General features: G+C 38.6%; 1 protein-coding gene across 1 annotated transcript in view; it reads left to right on the top strand.

The window, feature by feature from the left end:
* The window catches only part of LOC123246926 (cadherin-related family member 3-like), a 123,168-nt gene that overhangs the window by 24,813 nt on the left and 73,507 nt on the right, over nucleotides 1-24,848 (top strand). Inside the window, exons 3-4 of the mRNA XM_044675702.1 lie at nucleotides 5,492-5,688; nucleotides 23,246-23,417. Of these exons, the coding sequence (XP_044531637.1) occupies nucleotides 5,492-5,688; nucleotides 23,246-23,417 (369 nt within the window). The remainder of the gene's footprint in view (nucleotides 1-5,491; nucleotides 5,689-23,245; nucleotides 23,418-24,848) is intronic.

Below are 24,848 nucleotides of genomic sequence, written 5' to 3'. Positions count from 1 at the left end.
TTTTTTTGAGAGTATCAGACTTCCTTGGGCAAAGAAAGAGCCATAATATGACAAGAGGAGATCGGGTCTCACTCTACTGAATCATTTGGGCAATATTTAAAGTGAAATGGAAATATTTATTATCGATTGAATAAGTAGATTTGCAATGTTTTCTCTAGAGATGAGGAATGGCAGAGAGTAAAGTGGACATTTTGTACAACTCTGCCTCATTTCAGTTCAATTCTCTTGCCAATCAAGACCTCACCCTATGATATCACTGGTCCTCTTGCAAATGAAGGATGAACAATGACAATAACAAAAGATCTAATGTCCTATTCTTCTACAGCCTCTATAATCTCTCATACTTCCCAAATCTCTGACCCTAAAGTTATGTTCTGGTTTTCAATATTCATTTATTTCTTTTTTTTCCTCATTTCCCATCCTCTTTTGGCCACTCATCCACCCTAAGGTGAGCAGTCTTCCTGTCTTCCTGAAATCTTATCTCATCATATCTCATAATTTTTGCCCTTGAATCAAATTTTTTTTCACTTCCAAATATATCCTCCCCATCCCCCCCCCCCCAGGAAGTCATACTTTGAAGAATAAAAAATGAAGAAAAGCAGTTCAGTTAAGCCAGCTGCTACACTAATGGAGACTAAAAATGTATGACATATCCTGAAACCTCATCCTATCATCCAAATGAATTAACATTGAGATATAAATGACTTTTACAATTTAACATGTTGGGTATGCCCATAGAATCAGTCTGTCTGAGATAAAAGAGAGTTTAGAGGTTATCTAATGCAAATTCCTTATCTGAAATTATGTGGCCACCAAAATTAAGTGATTTGCCTGAGGTTGCAAAATTACTCAATGCCAGACTTAGGACTCTACCTCAGGTCTCTTGACTCCTAAACCAGGGTTTTTTTTCCCCCAATATACGACATTGCCTTCTTTAAAATTTAAAATTTAATTCATTAAAATTAAATTAATTAAATTTAATTCATTAAAATTTTAAAAAAAAATCTTGGTTGAATAGGAAAAAAATTGCTGGGCCTGGTGGTGTTTGCCTGTAGTCATTATTGCTGGGAAGGTTGAGGTTAGCAGATTGCCTGAGTATAGGAGTTCTGAGTTACAGTAGTATTAAAGCCAATTTTGTGCCTGCACGACGGTCTGGCATCAATATGGTGAACCCCTGACAATGCAGAGAAATCTGCCTGCCCAAGGAGAGGCCAACCAGTTCAGAGCCACGGGTCCGTGTTTGTGTGTATAACGGGGCACTGGCCAATGACGCCGGTCTCTATGAGAACACATAGAATTTGCATTGTTTACACAATTTCCTCAGTGGAAGAGTTGAAGAACCTGCTTCTGGGGGAATCAGGAACACAGAAATCTCCTTGGTTCCCAGGGTCTCTATGTTTTTCCTAGAACACCCATGGAAATTTTGCCTATAATCAATAACGCGAGCCAGAATACGAAGGTATAACTCATAGGAGCATTTTGGCATAATGGTTAGAGACAGGAATGGACTTTGAGTCAGGAGGAGAGACGTTCAGATCCCGCCTCTGATACCAGCTGTGTTTTCTTGGGTGACATGGAGATCTCTTTGGTCTTGAGTGTTTTCCCCAGCAAAATGGAGACTGTAGTGCTTGAAGTGCCTGCCTCCTACATAGTGTTTGTTTGGCTTAAATGTGACAATTCCTTTAAAGGGCTTCAGAAACCCTAAAGGCTACTTAAATGTCAGATGTTAGAATTCTAACTGGCTTTTGCTTCTCCTGCAAAGAAAAATGAGAGGATTGCAATGGTACTCCTGTTGCCTTAGAATCACAGATTTAATCCTGTCTTGTGTAGAAGGTAACAAGAGAGAGTGTTTACCATCGATAATGTGCTTTCACTCAACAGTCAACAAAGGCTTCTTTCTGAAATGTGCACTTGAGTGTTGGTGGCAGAGGTGGGGCTGGGCTTGGTATATGTTTGGGGTGGCCCAGGGAGCTGGGAAAGAAATCAAAACATTTTTGGCTGATAATAATCAACATTTTCTGTCAGTCTCCGGATAACTATAATCATAGGATTATAGATTTAGAACAAGGAGAGAAGTCATAGGCACAATCCAACATTCTCATTTTTACAGTTGGGGAAACTGAGGCCTATCATGGCTTCAATGACTTGCCCAAGTTCACACAGGCAGTGAGAGGCAGAGATAGAATCTGAACTCAGGTTCTCTGACTTTGAATCTAGTTCATTTTCCATTTCCCACCATTTAGGAGGCCCTGGACATCTATTACTTCCTTTCTAGGACCCTGAGATCCTTACCTATTTCTTGATTCCTGTATTACCTTAGTAGTGCCTCCTCCTCAGTTACTTGGCATTTATTTTGTATTTCCTTATAAAAGTGCATAATATCTCCTATAATGGAATATCATAGCTGCTTGAGGGTAGGGACACTCATTTTTGTTTTTATTTTTCGAATGTCTAGCACAATGCCTGGCATACAGTGGGTGTTTAATTGATGCTTGTTGCTTGACTACATAGATTTTCTATTTTTTTACATGTGTATACATTGCTTTCCCCTGTAGAATGCAAACTCCTTGAGGACAAGGAATGTTTCATTTTTGTCTTTTCATTCTTAATGCCTAGTGCAGTGTCTGGTCCATTGTAGGAGCTTTAAACATATTTATTGATAGATTAGATCTTCTTTGACCTCAATTGGTATGAATTGCCATATTTTGGGTGGGCATTAATTTAATGAAAAGTTGCAACCTATTGTTATAGGAAATGTAGGACTACTTTTTACATCAACTAATTATAGATCCTATTAGACATGATACATGAAATGGGAATGAATAGTAGTTTCCTTAATGACATTTTTTTCATACAATATACATTTCATCTTACAGGGTCAGGAAATTACTCAGTGTTCAAAGTCAGAATGTAGTCAGAGGCTAACATCATCATTATACAAATGCTGAGTTGGCCCACTCTCTCTTCCTCTGTCTTTGTCCCCCACCCCCCACCTCCTTCTGGCCTTTTCTTGCTTTCTGCCCATGTATATTTAGGCTTTACCTTTTGTTTATGATGGCAGTCATGGTTGATATGGTAGGGCCCATGGAACTGTCTTTCTAAAGAAAAACAGTGAGTAGGGTCTTGATCCTGAGTTTTAATGGCCCTCAGAGTCTATCTAATCTCCTTGTGCAGTTGAGGAAACTTGTAGGATAGGGTTATCTGAAAGGATTTTGGTGTTTCATAGAATCCCAGCACCTCAGACTTTGGAAGGAACCTCCTAAAGCCATTTATTCCATCCTATATTCTACTATTGCTGACAAGCGGTCATGTAGTCTTTGCTCCAATATTTCCAGGAAGCAGATTTTATTGCTTACCAATAAGTAGCCAATTCTACTTTAGAAGTGGAAGCTACTAAAGAATCTTAGAACTGCAAGGGAACTCAGTTTTCTCATCTATAGAATGGAGATAATACTTTTGTCTATTCTATAGGACTGCGATGAAGAAAGTGCTTTTTAAACTCTAAGGTACTCTATAAATATGAGTTATTGTCATGTAACACATGGCCCAGAACCATGGTTCTATCTTTACATGTATAATGGAGGACTGGTTTTATAAGCGTGGATAGACAGTTATAATTTCCCAAGTGGCAGAGCTGGAGACTTTATATCCAGGAGAGCCATGATTTGTATGGAAATACTTTGGAGAGATTTTAAAGCATGGATAGATATGGCTCATATGTCTATGGATCAAGAAACTAACCATAGATTGAATAGGAATTTTTTGACTGGTTGTAGCTATTGAGGTGGAATTAAGAGGCTCTCTTTCTCTTAGCTTCACTTCTCTTTGGCTTAATTCTTGCTCGATGATCTTGGTGATAGACAGTGTTATAAGAGGAGAAGTCTTGGTCTCCATCAAGACCACCACGTGCCTTATGGGTACAGACTTTGGTATTTTGCCTTAGCATTTGCTCTATGTTTGTTGAAATTAATTTGGAGGTGATAACTTTGTGAGTTTTGGAAGTTTCCTGGTCCTGGAGGCTGAGTGTTGAGTTTATGCTGGGTTTGGCAGTCAGCCCAGCTTTCAGGCTCCAAGGAATGAAGAATAGCCTTCAGGACCCAACCCAGTGGTAGCTGAGAGGAGGACTCATCTAGCAGGATGAATGCTGCCTTGGACAAAAACTTCAGGGGGTCAATGCTAGGAAAAAACTGGATTAGACCTGAGCCTGCCCTCCTCAGAAACTGGAGTATATATGGAATAATATGTCTTAGAAATATTGGGGTTTTGTTATCAATATATTTTTGTAAAGGTTAATGGATATTAAGTGGTTAAATGAAAACAGGATGCTAGACGCTGGTGACTAACAATGTGGGGAACACACCCAGAAAGGGGGCTTGAGCCAACTGTATTAGAAAAGAGACACCCCAACTCCTTAGGGCTACAATACCCTGACTTTTATCTAAAATGAAAGAACAAATCCCAGGACAAAGAACCAAGGTTTAAATCAGTGGTTCCCAAACTTTTTTGGCCTACCACCCCCTTTCCAGAAAAAATATTACTTAGCGCCCCCTGTCACATACTATCACTGCCCCCTTACAGTTATTCACCGCCCCCAAATGCACCTGTGGCCATCACCGCTCCCTGGATCACTGCAGCAGCCACCAGGAGGCAGCAGCGCCCACTTTGGGAATCTCTGGTTTAAATCAATCCCAGGCCATGTGTTGACTTGCTTAGCTTTTTGGGACTTTCATATCTTACTAAGCAGTGCCTTCAAACCTCCACGTTTTTCCTTATTTCTTCTGTCTTATGAAACTGATCTTCCAGAGGCAGTTTAGGGTATTTATTTGTCTCTAATAGAGACAAGTTTTAAAAGAGACATTTTATCTTGTTACATTCAGGGCATTGTTTTTGATTGCTGAGATCTTTTTGGATCCAGACTCTTTATATAATGAACAAAACATTAAGTGTTGAGATTGCAAGTAGAAAAGTAAAATGATCCCTACTCTCAAGGAGCTCATAGTATAATTGCTGGGACAGCCTTTATAGGAGGATGCAACTATACAGAAAATGGAAAGGCCCAAAGGTTGGGAGAACATAGTGGAAAGGGAAGATGGTAACACCTGAGGATCTGGACAATGTATTACTAGGACAGACATTATTGGGAGAATAATAGCTGACTTGCTCATCAAAAGAATGTAAATGCCCAAGCCTGGCTCATTTGGGGGTGGGGGAAACTGGATGGACTCAAGGAATAGACTCCAGAATGTAGAGAGGGGATGGCAATAAGCTTCTACAAAACTTAGTCTGTTCCATATGCTCCATGGTGGGGTCTAGGTTTGGTTTTAGATGGGAATGGAGAAATCCGACCAATTTCACTTTATAGCTGGGGGGAAACATTTATGATATGTTTGTTATATTTGTGATTTGGAACTTTTAAATATGATTTTGTGGGGGGGGCAGAGAATGGACTTTTTAGAAAGGGAAATAAAAAACCATTTGTGCTTTTTCTCAGGATGCCTCGCTTTTTTGAATTTAACTGTAGAAAGGGCCAGGTCTCTTCTGGAAAATGCATCAGAGAGCACACTGGTTGCCACAATCACTGCAGCTGTTTCCCGTCATGATTCTCTTGTTGGAGATCCTGTTATTATTAATTCGAACCCTGTCGTCCATCCGTTTGTGGTATCTCATAAAGCTGCAGATCAGTGGGAAGTAAGTACATAGCTTAAGTGTATATTTACTTAGAACAATAAGTCTTTGCAATTAACCCCACCCTTTCCCTTCACTACTCTCTACTGTATATTATAATGTCCAAACTCTATGGATGTCAGAGAGCATTTTAATAGCGACCAAATTACACTTGAACATCCCAATTCACATGTGAGTCAGGAACAACTTGGGTCCACTCTGAATCGGAGTATTAATTGAGTTTTAGGGTATTAAAGTATTCAAGTGTTAAAGTCTGGGTATGAAAGAGTTTTAGGACTAAAGAGGGACTTGTCGGAGATGTCCAGAGCTACATCTCAGGGAGACACCCTGATTTTTCAGTAGAAAAGTAAAAAAAAAAAAAAAAGTGAATTTTTCACAGAAGTTTTTGAAAGATTCACTAATCAAATATTTCAAAATGTAGATCTACCTGGAGTTTGTGGCATAATTTCATATTCAATGTTTTGAGATTTTGAAATCTTTCCAGTTTCATTTTTTTTTTTTGTTTGGAGGGTGGATGATGACTGAGGCAGGTTAGTTTGGTCAGCTTCCTTTACCCAGAGGAAGAGAAGGAATGTGAAGAAAGAAAGAGCTAGAGCAACTGATGAGTATTTATGTATTCAGGTTCTAACTCAAAAGAAAAGCTATCCCTTCCAGTCATGTTTTGACTTTGCTGTTGTTATAAAGAGTTTTATTTAATTTCACTCTGTCTCCTTACAAGCAGAAGTTTCTACATAAGAGCAGAAGTTAATCTCACTGTCTCTTTAAGAGCAGAAGTGTTCTGAATCTCACGCTTTCTTTTTAAGAGCAGTTTTTATAAGGACAGATTTCAGTTATGAGGGACTCTATTTTATCTGTCTTCCTAGGGAGCAGCAGTTCTGGGGTTCTGGGGTTGTTCCCTCAGTCAAGAAGATCTAACAGTTACTTTTGAGAGTTTGGGAGATAGATATCAATTTGAGAAAGAGTTTGTCTTGGAGGGTTTTTTCCCTCTCAGTACTCTGAGGGAGAAGGGTCTGACTTAGAGGCCTTTTCTCCACTTGGAGGGGAATTGTAGAACTGTCTGTGTCTGTGTGACAGGCAGTTTATAACTGACAGTTAATAGAATTACTTTAAGGAGTTTGTTATTGCTTTAATGCTCATCAATTAGTTAGTTAAGATAGTGAATTTATTATTAGTTAGACAGAGTAGATAAGTTAGGCCTGCTTTGTCAGGCAAGAAGATTCTTAGATATAGGGTTTTTAGAGAATTTAGTATAGGATTAGAATTTAAGACATAGTATAAAAATTAAGAGCTATACTATCCTATTTCCTACCTCCTGTTTCCTATCCTAACCTCTCCTGTGAATAAATAGGTGTCAGTGGTGTATTAAACTGATCTCTGCAAATTTTATCAGACTCCTATCAATATTTATTAACTATAACATTGTCTTAGGATGAGGGATTCAGAGGTGGCTGGGGTTTATTGTCTCTAGATTGGAGAATCCATCTCCCTTTTGTCTTCCTCTGTATAATACCACATATCTCCCTAACATCTTCAGGTTATCCAGAACCAGTCTCTATCTAGCCTTCATTGAGTTGGATGCCCATGACTAAGCCATGCACATAAAAAGCTTATTTCCTTAAACCAAGACAAAGTAGGGACCTGGACAGTGGAGAGAAAGAACATTATCTTGTTTTCTGAGTATGTTCACAAATTGGTTAATAAACCTTGCAGCCCTTTGTAAGGAGGCTTTGTTTCTGTTCCTTGAAATCTCAGGAGAGAAGATTGAGGATTCTCTGTCTCTCTGTCTCTGTCTCTCTGTCTCTCTGTCTCTCTGTCTCTCTGTCTCTCTGTCTCTCTGTCTCTGTCTCTCTGTCTCTGTCTCTCTCTCTCTCTCTGTCTCTCTCTCTCTCTGTCTCTCTCTCTGTCTCTCTCTGTCTCTCTCTCTGTCTCTCTCTCTTTCTCTCTCTCTGTCTCTCTGTCTCTCTCTCTCTCTCTCTCTCTCTCTCTTTCTCTAATGTAGATGAAATAGAGTATTTGAGTTGTCTGATGAATTTGAGTTAGGTAGGGAAAGTTGTTCTAAAATGTTTATAGGGTGAAAAAGACTGAAAAAAAGTAGTTAATACAGTGCCAAACAATTAGTTGGAATACATTTTTAATAGGGTAAATAAAAGTTGCCTGGAGATGTGTGGGAAAAAGGTCTCAGGATTTAGTGTCAGGAGACCAGGTTCCAATCCCACCACCTTAGCTTATTTGGTTGCTAAATTTGGCCATGTCACATCCTCTCTCAGCCTAATCTAAGTTTCCTCATCCATAAAGTACAGTAATAATGGGAAGAGGGAAGAAGTTTTCTGAGTCCCTGCTACGGTCCCCATGCCTTGTTGTCTTTGCTAGCCTTGGCCTATATTTCTCCTCTCTCTTTGATCTGTTCTCCCAACATTGCTCCTCCTCCCTCCTTCCCACTTTCTTCTTCATCTTCTCCTGAGCTGTATGAATCTGGGCAAGTCACTTAACTTCTGCCTGCCTCAGTTTCCTCATCTAAGTGAATAAAACTGGCATCTCACTTAGGGTTGTTATGAGGATTAACTGAGATAATATTTATAAAGTGCTTTGTAAACTTTCATTTTCCCCAATAACACGATATATAACTGATGACAAGAAAATCTCTTCTAGGTCTTTGACTAGGGCTGCTTTTCTTTTTTCTTTGTAGCTCCTTTTACAACTCAAAGAATGGAATGATCCTTAATCACAGTGAGCCGATGTCCTAATGGGATTGACAACTTCACATAGAAATGTATAAAGTGTATATGAAGAGTGAATACATACAAAAATGTATAAAATAATTAAATACAAGTTGTTTGTGAGGAAATGAATGGTTGGGGAAATAGATCAAGAAAGTATTTATGCAGAAGATGGTACCTGAGTGGTGTCTTAAAAGAGAGGGATTCTATGAAATGATGGAAAGAGGAGAGTGCCTTACAGGCATAGGGGCTGGCCAATGCAAAGACATGGCAATGGTGGATGGAGAGTCATGTTTGAGGAACTGAGACAAGGATGATTTATATGTCTTACAGAATATGGGAGGGGGAGTAATGTCTAGAAAAGCTTGAAAGATAGGTTGGGATTAAGGATAGATGGCATAGGGCTATAAAGAAGAGCTTGTATTTTGTTCTGGAGTCAGGAGGACCATTTGAGTTGGTTAAGTAGGGTCAGCTCCATGACTTTTTAAAGAAAATTATATTGGTCTTCGTATGTGGGATAGACTGGATGGTGAAGAAACAAGGAAGAAAGACTGGTTAGGAGGCAGTTCAACAGCATAGGTGAGATATGATGAGAATCTGAACTGGAATGATATCTGTGTAAGTGGAGAGAAGGTGTTAGATAGGAGAGATGTTGGGGTGGTAGAAATGTCAAGATTCCACTCAGTCAAACTCTTGTTAAACCTTATCATGGGCAGCTAGGTGGTACAGTGGATAGAGTGCTAGACCTGGAGCCAGAAAGATTCTTCTTTCCAAGGCCAAATCCCTCATCAGATACTTTCTAGCTATGTGACCCTGAGCAAGTCATTTAATCTTATTTGCCTCAGTTTTCTCATCTGTAAAATGAGCTAGAGAAGAAAATGGCAAGCCACTCCAGTATCTCTGCCAAGAAAATCCCAAATGGAATCACTAAGAGTTGAATGTGACTGAAAATCAACTAAGCAACAATGAAACCTTACTCTGCGTGTGTGTGTGTGTGTGTGTGTGTGTGTGTGTGTGTGTGTGTGTGTGTGCCAGTCACTAAGTTAAGCATTGGAAATACAAATATAAGTAGAAAGAAAGACAATTCCTGCCCCTAAAGGAGTTTTTATTCTAAGGGAAGACAGTTCATAAAAGAACATTGAAAAGGTCGGATACAGGAAACCTACTTGGAGAGGAATGATTTGGTATGTGGGGTAAGGGAGAGTGAGAAGTTGAGGATAACGTTCAGGTTATGAACTTGAGAAGAATATTTATACCTTCAGCTGACATAGGAAGTTGAGATGAGGGCTGGTTTTGGGGGGGAAGGTAATGAGTTCAATTGTAGATATGTTGATTTTAAGACAATTTTTGGAATGTCTGGTTTGAAATGTCCAATAATTAATTGGTGATCCAGAACTGAAGCTTGAGGGACAAACCAGGGCGAGATTAGTGAATTGGAAGTCATATGCATAGAGATGGTAATTGAACTCTTGGGAGTGGATGACGTTTCACAGAAAAATTAGGGAAGGATAATACAAAAGGGTTCAAAATCGAATGAAACAAGCATTTATTAAATACTGAGTGCTTTATAAATATTATCTCACTTGATCCCCACAAGATGATGGGAGGTATGTGCTATTATTATCCCTATTTTACAGTTGAGGAAACTGAGGCAGGTGGCGGATGTGACTTGTCCAGGATCATACAACTAATAAGTATTTGAGGCCATATTTGAACTCAAGTCTTCCTGACTGACCCTAACACCCTATTCATTGTATAAAGGGTTGAACTATGAAAAAGTAGTATTATGAACATCCAGAGAAGAGAGACTGTTCCAGAGAGGATGATCAGTGGTGTCAAATGCATCAGGTAGGTCAAGAATGATGAGAACTGAGAAAAGGTCCCTGTTTGGTTGATCAGGTTTGATGCTCCATTGGAATAATATCTTAGAAAATGCTTCACAGACTGCAATATGCTAGATAAACTCCATTTATTGACATTACTAACTACCATTGTCAATTATATGGATGTGGTTGAGGAAAATAATAGACTTTGGAGAACTAAAAATGAGTATCACCTGAAGGCCAATGGAGAGGCTCATGAGCGTGAGTAGGAACAGAAACATATACCCGATAATTATAATAATCATCATCAACATCATTACTAGTATTTATGTAGTAAATATAGGTTTTGCAAAGTACTTAAAAATATTGTTATTTGAGGAAGAAAAATAGAAGATGCAGGCCACGAAAATCTATGATTGAACAAGGAGATGGGTTGGTACCAGGTGGGGTGGAGTAACTGATGAACAGCATTGGTTGTCCTTCACATTGATATGCTCTCTCTATCAAGGGAGAATGTATGGAAGGCCACCAAGACATTAGGTGGACTTTCCATAGCGAACTTATGAGAGGACCAGAACCTAGCCTAGGCAGCTATGAACAAGTTGGGATCTGGATTGTTAGGAGGAATATTTACTTCCCTAACTCATTTGAATCCTTGAGGGTTATTATGAGCCAATCAAATCAATGAAAATAACCAGTTAGACTGGTTGTCTGGTGCTGTTGAGACAGAACTTGTTGAATTTTCCAATTAAAATATTTCTGAGGGAGCAATGTAAGGATAGAGTGTTGTAGAGGGCATGCCTGCCAAAAAGCTGTGACTCATCCCTGCATGAGTTGGATTTTTATTGCTTTAAGTAAAAAAATAAGTCTCTTGATCAAGGTTTATTACCAGGCTCTATATTGAAATGATGACATTTTAATTATTTAAAATAACATACCCTCTTCCAGATTCTTTTGTGTCACTAAAAAAATCCATGTACAAACTAATGAAAAATGATTTCCAAAGAAGAATCAAGTTGCCCTTTCCTGGAAATTTCAGTTTATTCACCTTTCAGGACTTGAATATGTGAAGGTTTCTTTAGTCCAAGTTCTATGATTAACTTCCAAGAAACTAGCACCCTGTTTGGCATTTAAAATCCTTCCTAATTATCTTGCAGTCTATCTTCTCAGGTTTATTGTACATGCCATCTTCCCCTATTCTATATTCCAGCTCGACTGGCCTGTTTCCCATTCCTTCTTTCCCAGCTCTGGGCTTTGGGGCTGCCTGTCCCTTAGGTATAGAGGGCATCCCCTTCTCTCTTGGATTTCTAAGAATGCTCAAGTCCTTTAATGACTCAGATGGAAGGCCACCTTTTACGTGGAGCCTTTCCTCATGTTCCAAGTTATTAATTCTCTTCCCCTTCCTCTCATTTGGATGTTTATGTTTTGTATTTGCTTATCTGTGTCCATATTGTTTTCCCCCAATAGAATAGAAGCTCTTTAAAGGGATAGACGTATTTTGTTATTGTCTTTGTATTTCCAGCACATAGCACTAGTTCCCTGTATGTGGTAAGTGCTTCTAACTCAGGCTTTTCACTTATCTATCTGACCTTTTTGTGTTAAAGTGGCTTCTTGTTTAAATGTGTGCGCATCTATGGGGATCCTTTGGACACACACACACAAGTTTGACCTTTTAGTCTGTATTGATCAATGAGCAATCATGTTAGTTCAAACTGTGATAGTGGCCCTGCATGTAAACAAAGCCTGCTATTATTCTAGTTTGCTTTCTCCTCTCTTTATAATCCACCTATCCACAAGCACCTCCCAGGGTTATTGCAAGGCTCAAAAGAGATAATAATTGTAAAGCACTTTAACAGTGTCTGGAACATAGCAAGCATGATTTATTTATTTAATCCAATAAACATTTATTAAATGCTTACCATGTGCCAGGCATTGCACTAAGCCCTGGGTATACAAAAAGAAGCAAAAGATAGCCCCTGCTCTCAAGGAGCTTACAATCTCTATAAATGTTAGCTACTGTTGTTGTGATTATCATGATTCCTCTTGGCACTCTAATAATAGGTGATATGTTATACATATCCTGATTTTTAAAAAAAATCTAATAATGAAGAAGAAGTGACAATGCGATGAAGCTTAGGGTACAGGACTAGGCATTGGAACACCTGGGTCCTAGTCCCACTTCTGTCATTAAGTAGGCATATATATGACCTTAGGTAAAAACAGAGTTGAAGTTAGGGTGGAGTAACTGGGGCTATGCCCAAGGGTACAAAATTTGAGGGGTAGTTATTTAACTTTTTCACCCCCTAAGCAGCTAGAAATAATAGAACTTACTACAGCTAGGTGGCATAGTGGTTAGAGTGCCAGGTCTGGAGTCAGGAAGACCTGAGTTCAGATCTAGTCTCAGATACTACCTGTGTGACCTTGGGCAAGTCACTTAATCTTTAGTTAATTGTTTGCTGCAGTTTTCTCATTTGTAAATTGAGTTGGAGAAGGAAATGGCAAACCACTCTAGTATCTTTGCCAAGAAAACTCCAAATGGGGTCTTGAAGAGGCAGACGTGATTGAAACAATGGAACAACAACAGATGGCATTGTTGTGGGAATACTCTTCCCTTGCCCTACCTCCTTCTCTCCTCAGCAACTTTTTTTCTGTTTGTTTTTGTCTTCTGCTCTGCCACTGAATATACCCTTTTCTTCATCGGTGGCTTCATATTGACTCCAATTCCCCCCGTGGAGCAATTACCTGGTTCCCTTCTCCTAATTCCCTTCAACTGAAGATGCTCTTCTTCTACCTTGCCTTGAGGACTATCTTCCTAGTTATAATTCTGTGTTTATCACCATGCTCTCTGTTCTAGTTTTCTTATCTGTAAAATGGTGATGTAGAAACCTTCTATGTCTACTTTACCAAGTTGCTTTGTTAAATTTAATAAAGTCCAATATTGCCGGGAGACATCACCCGGCAAGGATAATACATCTCAAAATAAAGACAAAATACATCTGTTAGCATCTTGCTCGCTGATTTTACAGGAATTAAGAAGTGCGTATACCTTCTATTTTGGTTTCAGCCTATCATTAGCCATTGTTGAACTTCCTTCCTTCCACAATATTTGCTCGTTGGGCCAACAATTACAGTTCTTGTTAAGGAAGGGTGACTGGGCAAGCAGTCAAAAAAAAAGAAAGCCCAACAACTAGCTTCATGGAGAAACAATAGTCGAGTCCTGAAATGAACTGATTATACAGATAAATCTATGTAGATGAGACAAGATGCATCCTGGTTATATAATCTTCAAATTGCTACCTGTCGGAAGGCTGATGAGGATGTACTACCTAAGTTGTATTGAATGCACATCAGGAGAAAATGAACCCGAGTGACCTATTTTATACACATTCATGTTTCTGGTTTCATGAATGCTCTGATCAAATCAAATTCAAAATTAAAGAATGAAATGAAAACTCAATATCATTGGTCTAGTGTTACCAAGTGAGTCTCGTAGCATCACTCATAGCATGAAGGACTTTTCCTTCAATTGGGCTTTTAATCAATAATCGATAAACATTTGTTAAGCACCTACTATGTGATATGCACACTTCTAAGCACTAGAGACAAGCACAAAATCATTTGTTATCAACCAGAAATATGATACACAGAATCCCAGGGTAGAAGAGACCTTAGTGACCATCCAGGATATCCCATATGACAGGGAACTGGTAAATATTTAACAATTAGCTCTTGGAAACAAACAAACAATATATTATATATATATGTGTATATATATATATTTTTCCTTTCACTTAGTCTTAAGTTTATGCTGTACTATTAACAGTTTCTTAAGTCTAGAAATCAATAAAACAATAAACCAAGCCCTAATTTGTAGCATTTCTTGGTGTAAATGCTCACACTGAGAATTTTTATTTTTATTTTTTTTTAAACCCTTACCTTTTGTCTTGGAGTCAATACTGTGTATTGGCTCCAAGGCAGAAGAGTGGTAAGGACTAGGCAATGGGGGTTAAGTGACTTGCCCAGGGTCACATAGCTAGGATGTGTCTGAGGCTGGATTTGAATCCAGGACCTCCCATCTCTAGGCCTGGCTCTCAATCCACTGAGCCACCCAGCTGCCTCAACACACTGGAAATTTAATAATTGGTTCTGGTCTAGCATAAACTGGCATACCATGATCACATATCTGAACAGGGAATGTCATAACATTCCCCCAAAGTGGTTAGTCAGCTTCTGCTTAAAGATCTCTAATGAGGAGGCACCTCCTGCTTACTTCATCTTCTGCACCAAATAGGAGGAAGGTTGTATTGGACACTGCAACATGTGCTGGATTAATAAATACAAAAGCGAGGTAGTTCCTGCCTTCAAGGAACTTAACATTCCTCTAGGGAAAGACAACCATATATGGAGGAGTAGTATCTCGGGAGGCAGTTGTAGTCTGAGAATCCATAGGAATGGTAGGACATAGAAACTGATAGGATGATTTGTTCATATATCCTTTCCAGAAACTATAAGGGTCCTGCTATCTTGAAGGAGCACCAAGTGTGGATTAATGTGTCCTAAGCAAGAACTAGAAAATGGAGCCTGGAAGAGGGTATCTTCAGTGGCAGGATAGACAGAAAGATTACTCAGGTAGACGGCATATGACAAATGGTCCAGTCTGGGAGAAGCTAGATAACATAATCATGGACTCAGAGTTGGCAGGGACTTTAGAGGCCACTGAGTTCAATTTCTTCATTTAATGGTCAAGGAAACTGAGGCTGAGAGATGTTAAGTGACTTGCTCAGGGTCACGAAATAAATGTCAAATTCAGGACTTGAATTTAGGTCTTCTTGATTCTAAGCTCAGCATTCTATCAAATTTACCACTTGGCTGCCTCAAATACATGGGGTGTCCCAAAAGAATTAGTGCAAAGTTAAGCTACTTAAACTTTTAGGACCTTAGGAAATCAATCAGCCCCAGGGTAGGAATTCCAAAGCTGAGTGAACTAATTTGCATTTGCTCTAAATTTGCCTCTCTGATATTTCTACCCATTGCTCCTAATTTTATTCTCTGGAAGACCAGCCTAATCACGTTTCTTCATGAACCCTACAGACCCTTGAAGGCAGCTATTGGGTTCTCTCAAATCTTCTTTTCTTCAAGATTAACATACTCAGTTCCTTCACGTGATTATCATATAGGTCTTTCTATATCCATTATGTTCTCCTCAGAAAATTTTCCCACCATATCTATAGATGGATGTAGCAACTGAGATATGGTATGATTAGTGTAGAGCATAATCATTTTTCTTGGACCTTGCACCTCTGTTTGCTAAACAAAAGTCAAAGCCATGGGTTTTCTAGTCATAATGTATGACTGGGAGAGTTGGACTAAAATAAAAGGTAAGTGCCATAGAATCAATGTTTTTGAATTGTGGTGCTGAAGAAGACTTTTGAGAGTCCCTTGGTCAGCAAGGAGGTCAAATTACTCAATACTTAAAGAAATTAATTCATACTATTCATTGAGAGGACAGATGTCAAAGCTAAAACTTACTTTGGCCATATATTGAGAGGACAGGACTCATTGAAAAAGACTCTTGGGAAAGATTGAAGGCAAAAGGAGAAGGGGATAGCAGAGGATGGAGATGGATAGATAGTATCATGGAAGTAATGATCATGAACTTGAAGAGACTTCAGGAAACAGTAGTGGTTGGAAGAGTCTGGCATGCTATGTATGGTCTGTGGGACCACAAGAGTCGAACTAGATTATCAGCAACAAAATACTAGTCTAAAAAAGTGTTATTTGCTTTTGGGGATGCTATATTACACTTTTGACTCTCTCATATATTGTTTATGATTTGCTAAAAGCCCAATTGCTTTTCACTAGCTATGCCTTCATCTTATACTTGTCATATTAATTCTTTGATCCCACATAGGACTTTACATTTATCCCTAGTAAATTTTGGCTCTTTTGAATTGGCCCATATCTCTAGTCTATTAAGATTTTTTCAGTATTTGTCTTTGCTGTCTAATAGATTAGTAATCACTTAAAGCTTTGGGTCATTTCCAATTGGCTAAGCATGCCATTTATGCTTTTGTTCAACTCTTCTAGCACCAGATACAGGTTCTTGGGGCATGTCTTTAGAGATCTCACTCCTAACTGACAAAGGAGCATTCATGGGTATCTTTTCAGTCTACTATTTCAACTAGGTCCAGATCCATCAAACCACTGTCATTTAGTCCTTATCTCTTTCCCATCTTGTTCACAAAGAAAATATGAGACAGTTGAGTACTTAGCTGAAATCTATTATCAAGTAATCAGTAAGGTACTGATTTTGTTGAATTCCTTCTGTGAGGTTGGAAAATTAGGCTGGGATAAGGACATAAGAAGCTTTAAATGCTGAATAGTTGACAATGTTTTATCCTATGAGCACTAGGGAATTACTAAAGTTGGTTGAGTAGAGGAGTGACATGGTCAGATATGTACTTAAGGGAAATCACTTTGGCATCAGTATTGATGGACTGATGTAGATTTAAAAATTAATATCCAATACTCCAAGTATTATATTTAATAATATTCATTAAATTTAACCTGGAGCAGAGAGGAGCTCACCAGAGTCACTAATGTGGAAGAGAGAACGAGGGAGCGGAGGCCCTGAAACTATATACAAACAACTACACACCTACATGAAATACACATCTACATGAAATAGAAAAGGAATTTTGGGAGATGGAGTCCAAGGGTTTAAGATTCTAATTAATACACTGAAGTGGCGAAAGACTTTAGGAAACAGACTAATTATAAATCTATTGTAATAATCTAGATGAGAAGTTATGAGGATCTGCTTTAAGGTGATAACTACATAAGAAGAAAAATGGTTATTTGTCCTTCATTTCAAAGAAGATCAATGAAAACACAAGGTATTATTTTGGCTTAAGGGTGAACAGGATTTAATTGAGGCAGAGTTATGCAAAGTTGCCAGCCTCACTCTTTCTTCTAGAGCAGTGGTTCCCAAATTTTTTGGCCTACCGCCCCCTTTCTAGAAAAAATATTACTTAGTGCCCTGGAAATTATGAAACTATTTATTGAACTCAGAATAGAATATAATACAAAAAAAGTGTGGCCATCATTGCTCCCCTGGATTGCTGCAGCACCCACCTGGGGGCAGCAGCGCCCACTTTGGAAGTCCAATGGCAAGACAAAAGTCAGGATGACTGGTGATGGAGAAGATGCTGATAGGAAGAGAGAAGAGGTTAGCTTTCAGAGATAGCTTGGAGATAGAAACAGCATGATTTGGCTACTGATTGGATACATGGGATAAAGGAGACTAAAGAGATGAGGATAAGTATGTAAACTAGTATTATGAACCCAGGCAGATTAAATTAGTCTGTTAGACTTGTTGAATTTGAGATGTCTTCAGGTCATCCAGTTTGAAATGTCTAATAGCCAATTAGTGTTGTAGGATTGAAGCTTGGTGAAAGACTGGTTAGATCTATAGATCTGGGAGTCATCTACATAAAGATGATAATTGAATCTGAGGGAGCTGATGAGGTTCTGAAGAGAGTTAAGAAGGTGGGGGAGAGGGAACAGGGCAGACTCCCAAGAAATATGCACAATTAGGGGACATGATGTAGCTGATGAGTTAGCAAAAATGACGAAGAATTAGAAATCAGATGATTAAGAAGCAAACAGGAGAGAATAAATTCTCTATGAAAATGAAGAGAGAAGAGAGTATCCAGGAGGACGGGTTAATGGTGTCAAAGACATCAGATGGATCAAGAACAATGAGGACTGAAAAAAGACAATCAGGTTTGGTGAATAATAGATTATTGGTTTATTTGGAGGGCATTTCCAGGCAGGTGGCAAGGTTAGAAGTCAACATTCTCCTGGTCTACCAGTCTAGTAGCTTTGTCCTGGGCAGTATGCCACAGCAAACACAATTATTCTTAGAGTAGAAAACATAATTTACCTGATTAAAAACGTGCTTTAAGGTTTATAATACAATTTCTCAAAGCCAACTAGTAGGTAGGGAGCACAAATATTATTAACCTTTTATAAATATATATTCCAACAAGCAACCTGGGATTCACAGAAGTTAGATGATTTTCCCAAAGTCATAAGACATGGAATTTGAACCCAGATCTCCTGATGTCAGAACTTTTTCTACCCTTGGTATAATAGTATGTTGCTCTTTGTTGCTTAAATATCATACTACTCTGCTATAGGGTTGTACTGAGGAACAGACATAATGCTTTTCATAATCAAACTATAGTTTCATTATGAATCAGCAGTGTGATGAAGCAATCAAAAAAGTTAATTAAATCTTGGATTGCATTAAGTGAGGTGGAGCTTTCAGGAATAAGGAGGTTATAGTCCTTCTATACTCTGCTGTAGCAATGCTACATTAAAATCATTGTATATGTCTCTGGCTACTATGATTAAACCTTGATAAGCTGGAGAGTGCCCAGAAGAAGCAATCAGGATAATAAAGGGCCTTGAGTCTAACTTAGATGATGATAAGTTGAAGAAATTAAGCAAATTTCACTTGGGAAAGAAAAAACTCAGGTGGACCTTGAAAGCCGTCCTCAAGAAATTGAAGGGCTAGTATATGGAGGAGAGAATAGATTTGTTCTGTTTCATCTCTGAAGGCAGAAGAAGGAAGAATGAGTGGAAATTACAAAGAGGCCAATTTGATATAAAGAAAAACTACTTTCCAACAATGAGAGCTGTCCAAAAGTAAAAAAAAGATGTCCTGGTTTCAAATCTGGCCTCTTCACTTCCTAGCTTTGTGACCCTGAGCAAGTCACTTAATTTCCACTAACTAGTCCTTACTTCTCTTCTGCAATCATAGAATTGATTCTAAGATGGAATGTAAGGGCTTGAAAAAAAATGAAATGGGCTGCCTGAGAGGTGATGGATATGCTATAGTGGGAAATTCTTTCTAATATTGGTTGGTCTTGAAAATGGTTATTGAAGTTCCTTCTAATATTCACATTTCATGATTTTGTGGCACAGTAAGAGATAAGTACTATTGTCTCATTGGGGCATAGATGGTTGTGGAATTGTTTGTCCTTCATTTTTGAAGAGGATCGAAGATATCATGGTTTTGGGATCAAGGTAGTGTGTCATTCAATCCCATAGTAGTTCAGAAGGCTGTACCACAATAGGCACAATTAGTGTGTTAGATCATTTTGGGTGGGGATGTCTCTGCTTTTGAACATCTCACATTTCCTTTGCAGTACTGTGATTCTGCTTTGCTCATGGAGTACAGTGCCTTCTTTGATATGAGCACATGATGCTGGGTGCTCCTGTGCCAGCATCTCACATAATAAAATTCTTCAGAGAGATCCTCATAGTGTCCTTGTTTTGCTTCTTCTGACCTCTATGTGAGTGCTTACCTTATTCTTTTTTTTTTTTAACATTATTTATTTATTTATTTGTTTACTTATTTATTTTTAAACCCTTAACTTCGATGTATTGCCTCATAGGTGGAAGAGTGGTAAGGGTGGGCAATGGGGGTCAAGTGACTTGCCCAGGGTCACACAGCTGGGAAGTGGCTGAGGCCAAGTTTGAACCTAGGACCTCCTGTCTCTAGGCCTGACTCTCACTCCACTGAGCTACCCAGCTGCCCCCTGCTTACCTTATTCTTATAGGTAAGCAAGCATTTGGCATTTGGGCTATGTGGCCAAGCTATCAGAGTTGTCTTTTTTGCATAGAATATGAATGCTTGGTAGTTCAGCTCAAGAGAGGCCTTCTGTATCTGGGACCTTATCATGGCAGGTAATCTTCCAAATCTTCCCAAGAGAATTCAAATGGAAGTAGTTCACTTTTCTGGTCATGGACAAGGTCTAGACAAAGGGGGCTCTGCCTAGGAATACAGATAAAAGATCTTTGGAAAATTCTACAAGTCTAAGCAGTCCAATGGTCAGGTATATGGAGGTTAGTTTATAAAACTCTCCAAGGACTCTATGATCCAGCTACCATTACTTACTGGCAGTTCCTCGAATGTGAGAAACTCCATTTTTCTGACTTTGCATAGGTTGGCCCTTATCCTTGGCATGATTTGCTCCATCACTTTTGCTTCTTAGTTTCCCTTTAAGAATCATATCGAATTCTACCATATGCAGGAGGCCAGTCCCATTTCCCCCAGTTGCTAAAGACTTACTAATTCAATTTAGCTGCCATCTAATACTGTTGTGCTATAAGGAATGATGAACAGGATGACTTCAGAAAAAGCTGGAAAGATCCATGTGAACTGATGCAGAGTGAAATAAGAAGAACCAGGAGAACATTATACACAGTAACTGCAATATTGTGAAATGATCAAATTGTTACCAATAGCAATACAATGATCTAGGGCAATTCTGAGCATTTATGATAAAGAATTCTATCCACCTCCAGAGGAATAACTGTTAGAGTAGGAATGCAGATGAAAATATATGATTTATCACTTGTTTATTTGGGTGTATGTTTTGGGATTTTTGGTTCTATAAGATTATTCTTTTACGAAAGTGAACAATATGTTTTGCATGATAATACATGTATAATCCAGATTGAATTGTTTAGGGGAGGGAAGAAGGAAGTGAGACAATATGGATCATATGACTGGAAAACTTATTTGAAAATTTATTAAAACTAAAAAGTTAAAAAATATTAACTGCCATCTACTATGTATACAACCTTTCTATGTATCTAATATTTAAATGTCATCTGTTGGAATGTAAGCTTCTTGATGCCAAGGACAATTTCTGCACTTCTTTGCATCTTTTGGTGCTTATGGAGGCATAGTATCTGGCATATAGTAAGTGCTTATATCTAGGCAGATATGGTCCAAGCCAGTGAGTCAGTCCATCAAGATTGACTACTGCCCCACCACAAATAGGGGCAAGGATAGAGTTCACAGAGTTAATAGAATTTGGTCCTAAGTCTGATGAAATCTGCTTGCTTGTCTTCTTCTTGGGATCATATCAGTTGCTGGGTATGGGAGGCTCTTGGCTCACAGGTGTGGATCAGACTAAGAAGGTGGGCAGAAACTTCCAGATGAACCTTGACCTTGCTTGAGGTGAGGATCAAGACAAGGGATTATTTCACCATCAATATAGAATTTGGGGAGAGGGATTAGATTCTGTAATAATCACAGAAAGCCCTAAAGGGGATTTTCAAGGAAGTTTTCCTATAGAATAAAAGATGTGACACCTGGTTCTCTGGTTCTCTGGTTCTCAACTGGACAGCTTTAGAAACAACATTTGCCAAGCAAATATTCAATATGTCAACCAATGAGGAGGCTAAAGTATGTTTGCTGAATCAGGCAGATAAGTAGGCATAGGGTTACTAGGAGGTTATTATTTATAGTTCTTGAGACAGAGAAATTCATTCTCTGGTCCTAGATCTTATGTAAAATTATCACATTTTAATTTAATCCAATCCCAAAACATCATTTAGGGCCTACTATTTTGCAGGTGACTGTTAAGTTCTAGGGGTACAAAGGGAAAAAGAAAAACAAGCTCAGCTTTCAAGAGAGGACCACAACAGGAAACAGCAAGAAGATTTGAGGCAAAGGAGAGCATTTATATAGCTAGGGAAATGGAGAAAGCCTTCTGCACCTTGATGGACACTAAGGAGGATAGGTGAAATTGCTTTCTCTCCTGGTTTCAATGTATAAAGGATTGCCTTTGTAAAGATATGAGCTTGAGGAACACCAGGTGGAATATGGAGCCTCTAAAAGGAAAGAATATGAAGTGAGTTTGGTTGATAGGTAGATAGTGACAGAGAAACTTGGAACCTAGGTCAGCTAAGTGGTGCACTGACCTGGAATCAAAAAGATTTTTATCTTCCTGAGTTCAAATCTGGCCTCATGTATATAATGGCTGTGTGAACCTGGGCAAGTCACTTAACTCTGTTTGCCTCACTTTCCTCATCTGTCAAATAAACTGGAGAAGAAAATGACAAACCACTCAGTATCGGTATATTTGCCAACAAAATTCCAAATGAGGTCAGGAAGAGTCAGACGTGGCTAAAAACAACTGAAAACAACAATAACACACTTTGAATCTAAATAATTCTGACTCAATTTAACAGGACTTTTAGTTTCCTGGGGAAGCAAAAAAATATAATAACACTTAAATGGGAAAAACTTTCTATAGCCAGTATCCTGTTTAAATGAATATTTCTTTTTATAATAAATTGCTGTTTTTACCATCTGTATCCTGTTTTAATTATGCATGCCATGAAATCACCTATAACTTGTTAGGGCAGATGTTTCTTGACATTCAATTTGTTACTCTGTATTCCCATGCATTGTTGTAAGCATTTTCTTTGATTTTTGTGATTTTTCTGTGTTAAAGGAGCCCTTTAGGAAAATTAGATTTTTTTCCCCTTTCTGTGCCTCTTCCTTGCATTACAAATAATAATTGATTTACTAATTATTTTATTATTATTATTAAATGTATTAATTTAATTTGATTAATTAGTTACAATATTTAGGAATTTTTCTTTTAGGTCTGAAACATTTATTAAGCATTAATGTGTGCCAGGCATTCTGTTAAAGGCAGGGGCTGCAAACACAAGCAAGCAAGGTGGTCCCTGCCTTCAAAGAGCTTACATTCTAATGGGGAAAGAAAACACATAAAGAAATTGTTGGAAGAAGAGGGCATATAAGGGGCATGGCGGGGAGATGGCATGGAATTGAGGGGATAATCTAGAAAGATAAGGCAAAGATTCATTTATAGGGACTGATGAACAGTCTAGGTTTCCTTTAGGAAGGAGATGAGGATAATGGCAGGAGACGAGAAGGAATGAGTTGACAGTACTCTGGTCCAAGGAAATTGTCTCAATCCTTTTAACCAGGTTTTGCTGGGCATATCCTGCCCTTCCTCCTCCCCTAGCGCTACATTCTCCTGAGTGAGATATAATTCCAAACAAAGGCTTATCTCTACCAGAGTAATGTGACTGATGGAGATGCTTTTGCCTCCTCCAGTTGTCTCTATCTTTTGATCAGCCTTCTATCTGAAAATTTTTACACCTTGAGCAATCTCTTTTAATTAGCTGATAATGGCCAAGGAACCTAAGCTGGACTTTGAAATGGTGGCTTTCTACACTTTGGTAATCTTTGCCAAAGACAGTGGAGACAATTCAGCATCTCAGACCATTTTGATCCAGATTGTAGATGTCAACGAACCACCAACTTTCATCGGATCGCTTGCTCAAGTTGACCAAGGTACAGGGTGATTTTTATTTTTAAGAAACTATCTGAATGACTCTGTTTATGCATAGCAGTACATTCACATCAGGTACCAATCCCAGGTGAAACTCTGGGATTACTCCATCTTTGATGCTATCTATGCTTTTGTTTTCCTTACTTATAGAGTTATCACATTCTCTGCACATGAACCCTAGGACTATCTATTCAGGATCCAATTTGTAGACATTAGCTCTTCCTGCTTTCTTCTTTGTGACCAGAGACACCTAACGAGTTAGCCAGCCTTTGATGTTTATTTCCTGCTGAAGCACAGTTTCAAAGGAATGGTAATCTTTTTCCTGAGTGACAGAATCTCAGAGCTGAAAGAGATTACACTGGCCATCTGGTATAACTAATGGTTGATAACCCACCCTACCCTTAAGAAGCTTATGTTCTAATGTGGAATATATATATATATATATNTATGCATAGTACATTCACATCAGGTACTAATCCCAGGTGAAACTCTGGGATTACTCCATCTTTGATACTATCTATGCTTTTGTTTTCGTTACTTATAGAGTTATCACATTCTCTGCACATGAACCCTAGGACTATCTATTCAGGATCCAATTTGTAGACATTAGCTCTTCCTGCTTTCTTCTTTGTGACCAGAGACACCTAACGAGTTAGCCAGCCTTCGATGTTTATTTCCTGCTGAAGCACAGTTTCAAAGGAATGGTAATCTTTTTCCTGAGTGACAGAATCTCAGAGCTGAAAGAGATTACACTGGCCATCTGGTATAACTAATGGTTGATAACCCACCCTACCCTTAAGAAGCTTATGTTCTAATGTGGAATATATATATAGTAAAGTATGGGTGTCTAGGTGGCACAGTGTATAGAGCTTTGACCCTGGAGACAGGAGGACCAAAGTTCAAATCCAGTCTCAGACACTGACTCCCTGTGTGACCTTGGTCAAGTCACTTAACCCTGTTGGCCTCAATTTCCTCATCTGTAAAATGAACTGGAAAAGGAAATGCTAAACCACTGCAGTATTTTGTCCAAGAATACCCCAAATGGGCTCATGAAGAGTCTGGCATGATTGAAAATGACTGCACCACCACCACCACCACCACAACAAAGGAATATAAAGAAGTTTTAATGATCTGAGGCTGAGGGGCAAAGAAGAAGCAAGAAGATATTGTAAATACATGAGAAATAGCTAACTAACAGAGCTCTCAGGGAACCTGACTGTCTTTACAAGGCAGCAAAATGCATTAAGTACATAAGAGATGTAAAAAGCTAGAGGAATTCAGGGAAAGTGCTATCCCCTCTGGTTAGAGAATAATACTTTAATTTTTCATAATGTATTGCAGTTAATAAAGTAAATTTGTATGCATTATCTTATTTGATTTGCACTCAACTCTGTAAGGCAGGGAAGGTGTGTATCATTATCCTTTTTTTTTTC

This window comes from Gracilinanus agilis, chromosome 1 (assembly GCF_016433145.1).
Source record: "Gracilinanus agilis isolate LMUSP501 chromosome 1, AgileGrace, whole genome shotgun sequence".
Classification (NCBI taxonomy): domain Eukaryota; kingdom Metazoa; phylum Chordata; class Mammalia; order Didelphimorphia; family Didelphidae; genus Gracilinanus; species Gracilinanus agilis.
Note: the sequence above shows the minus strand (reverse complement) of the source record. Positions and strands in the feature narration are given on the sequence as shown.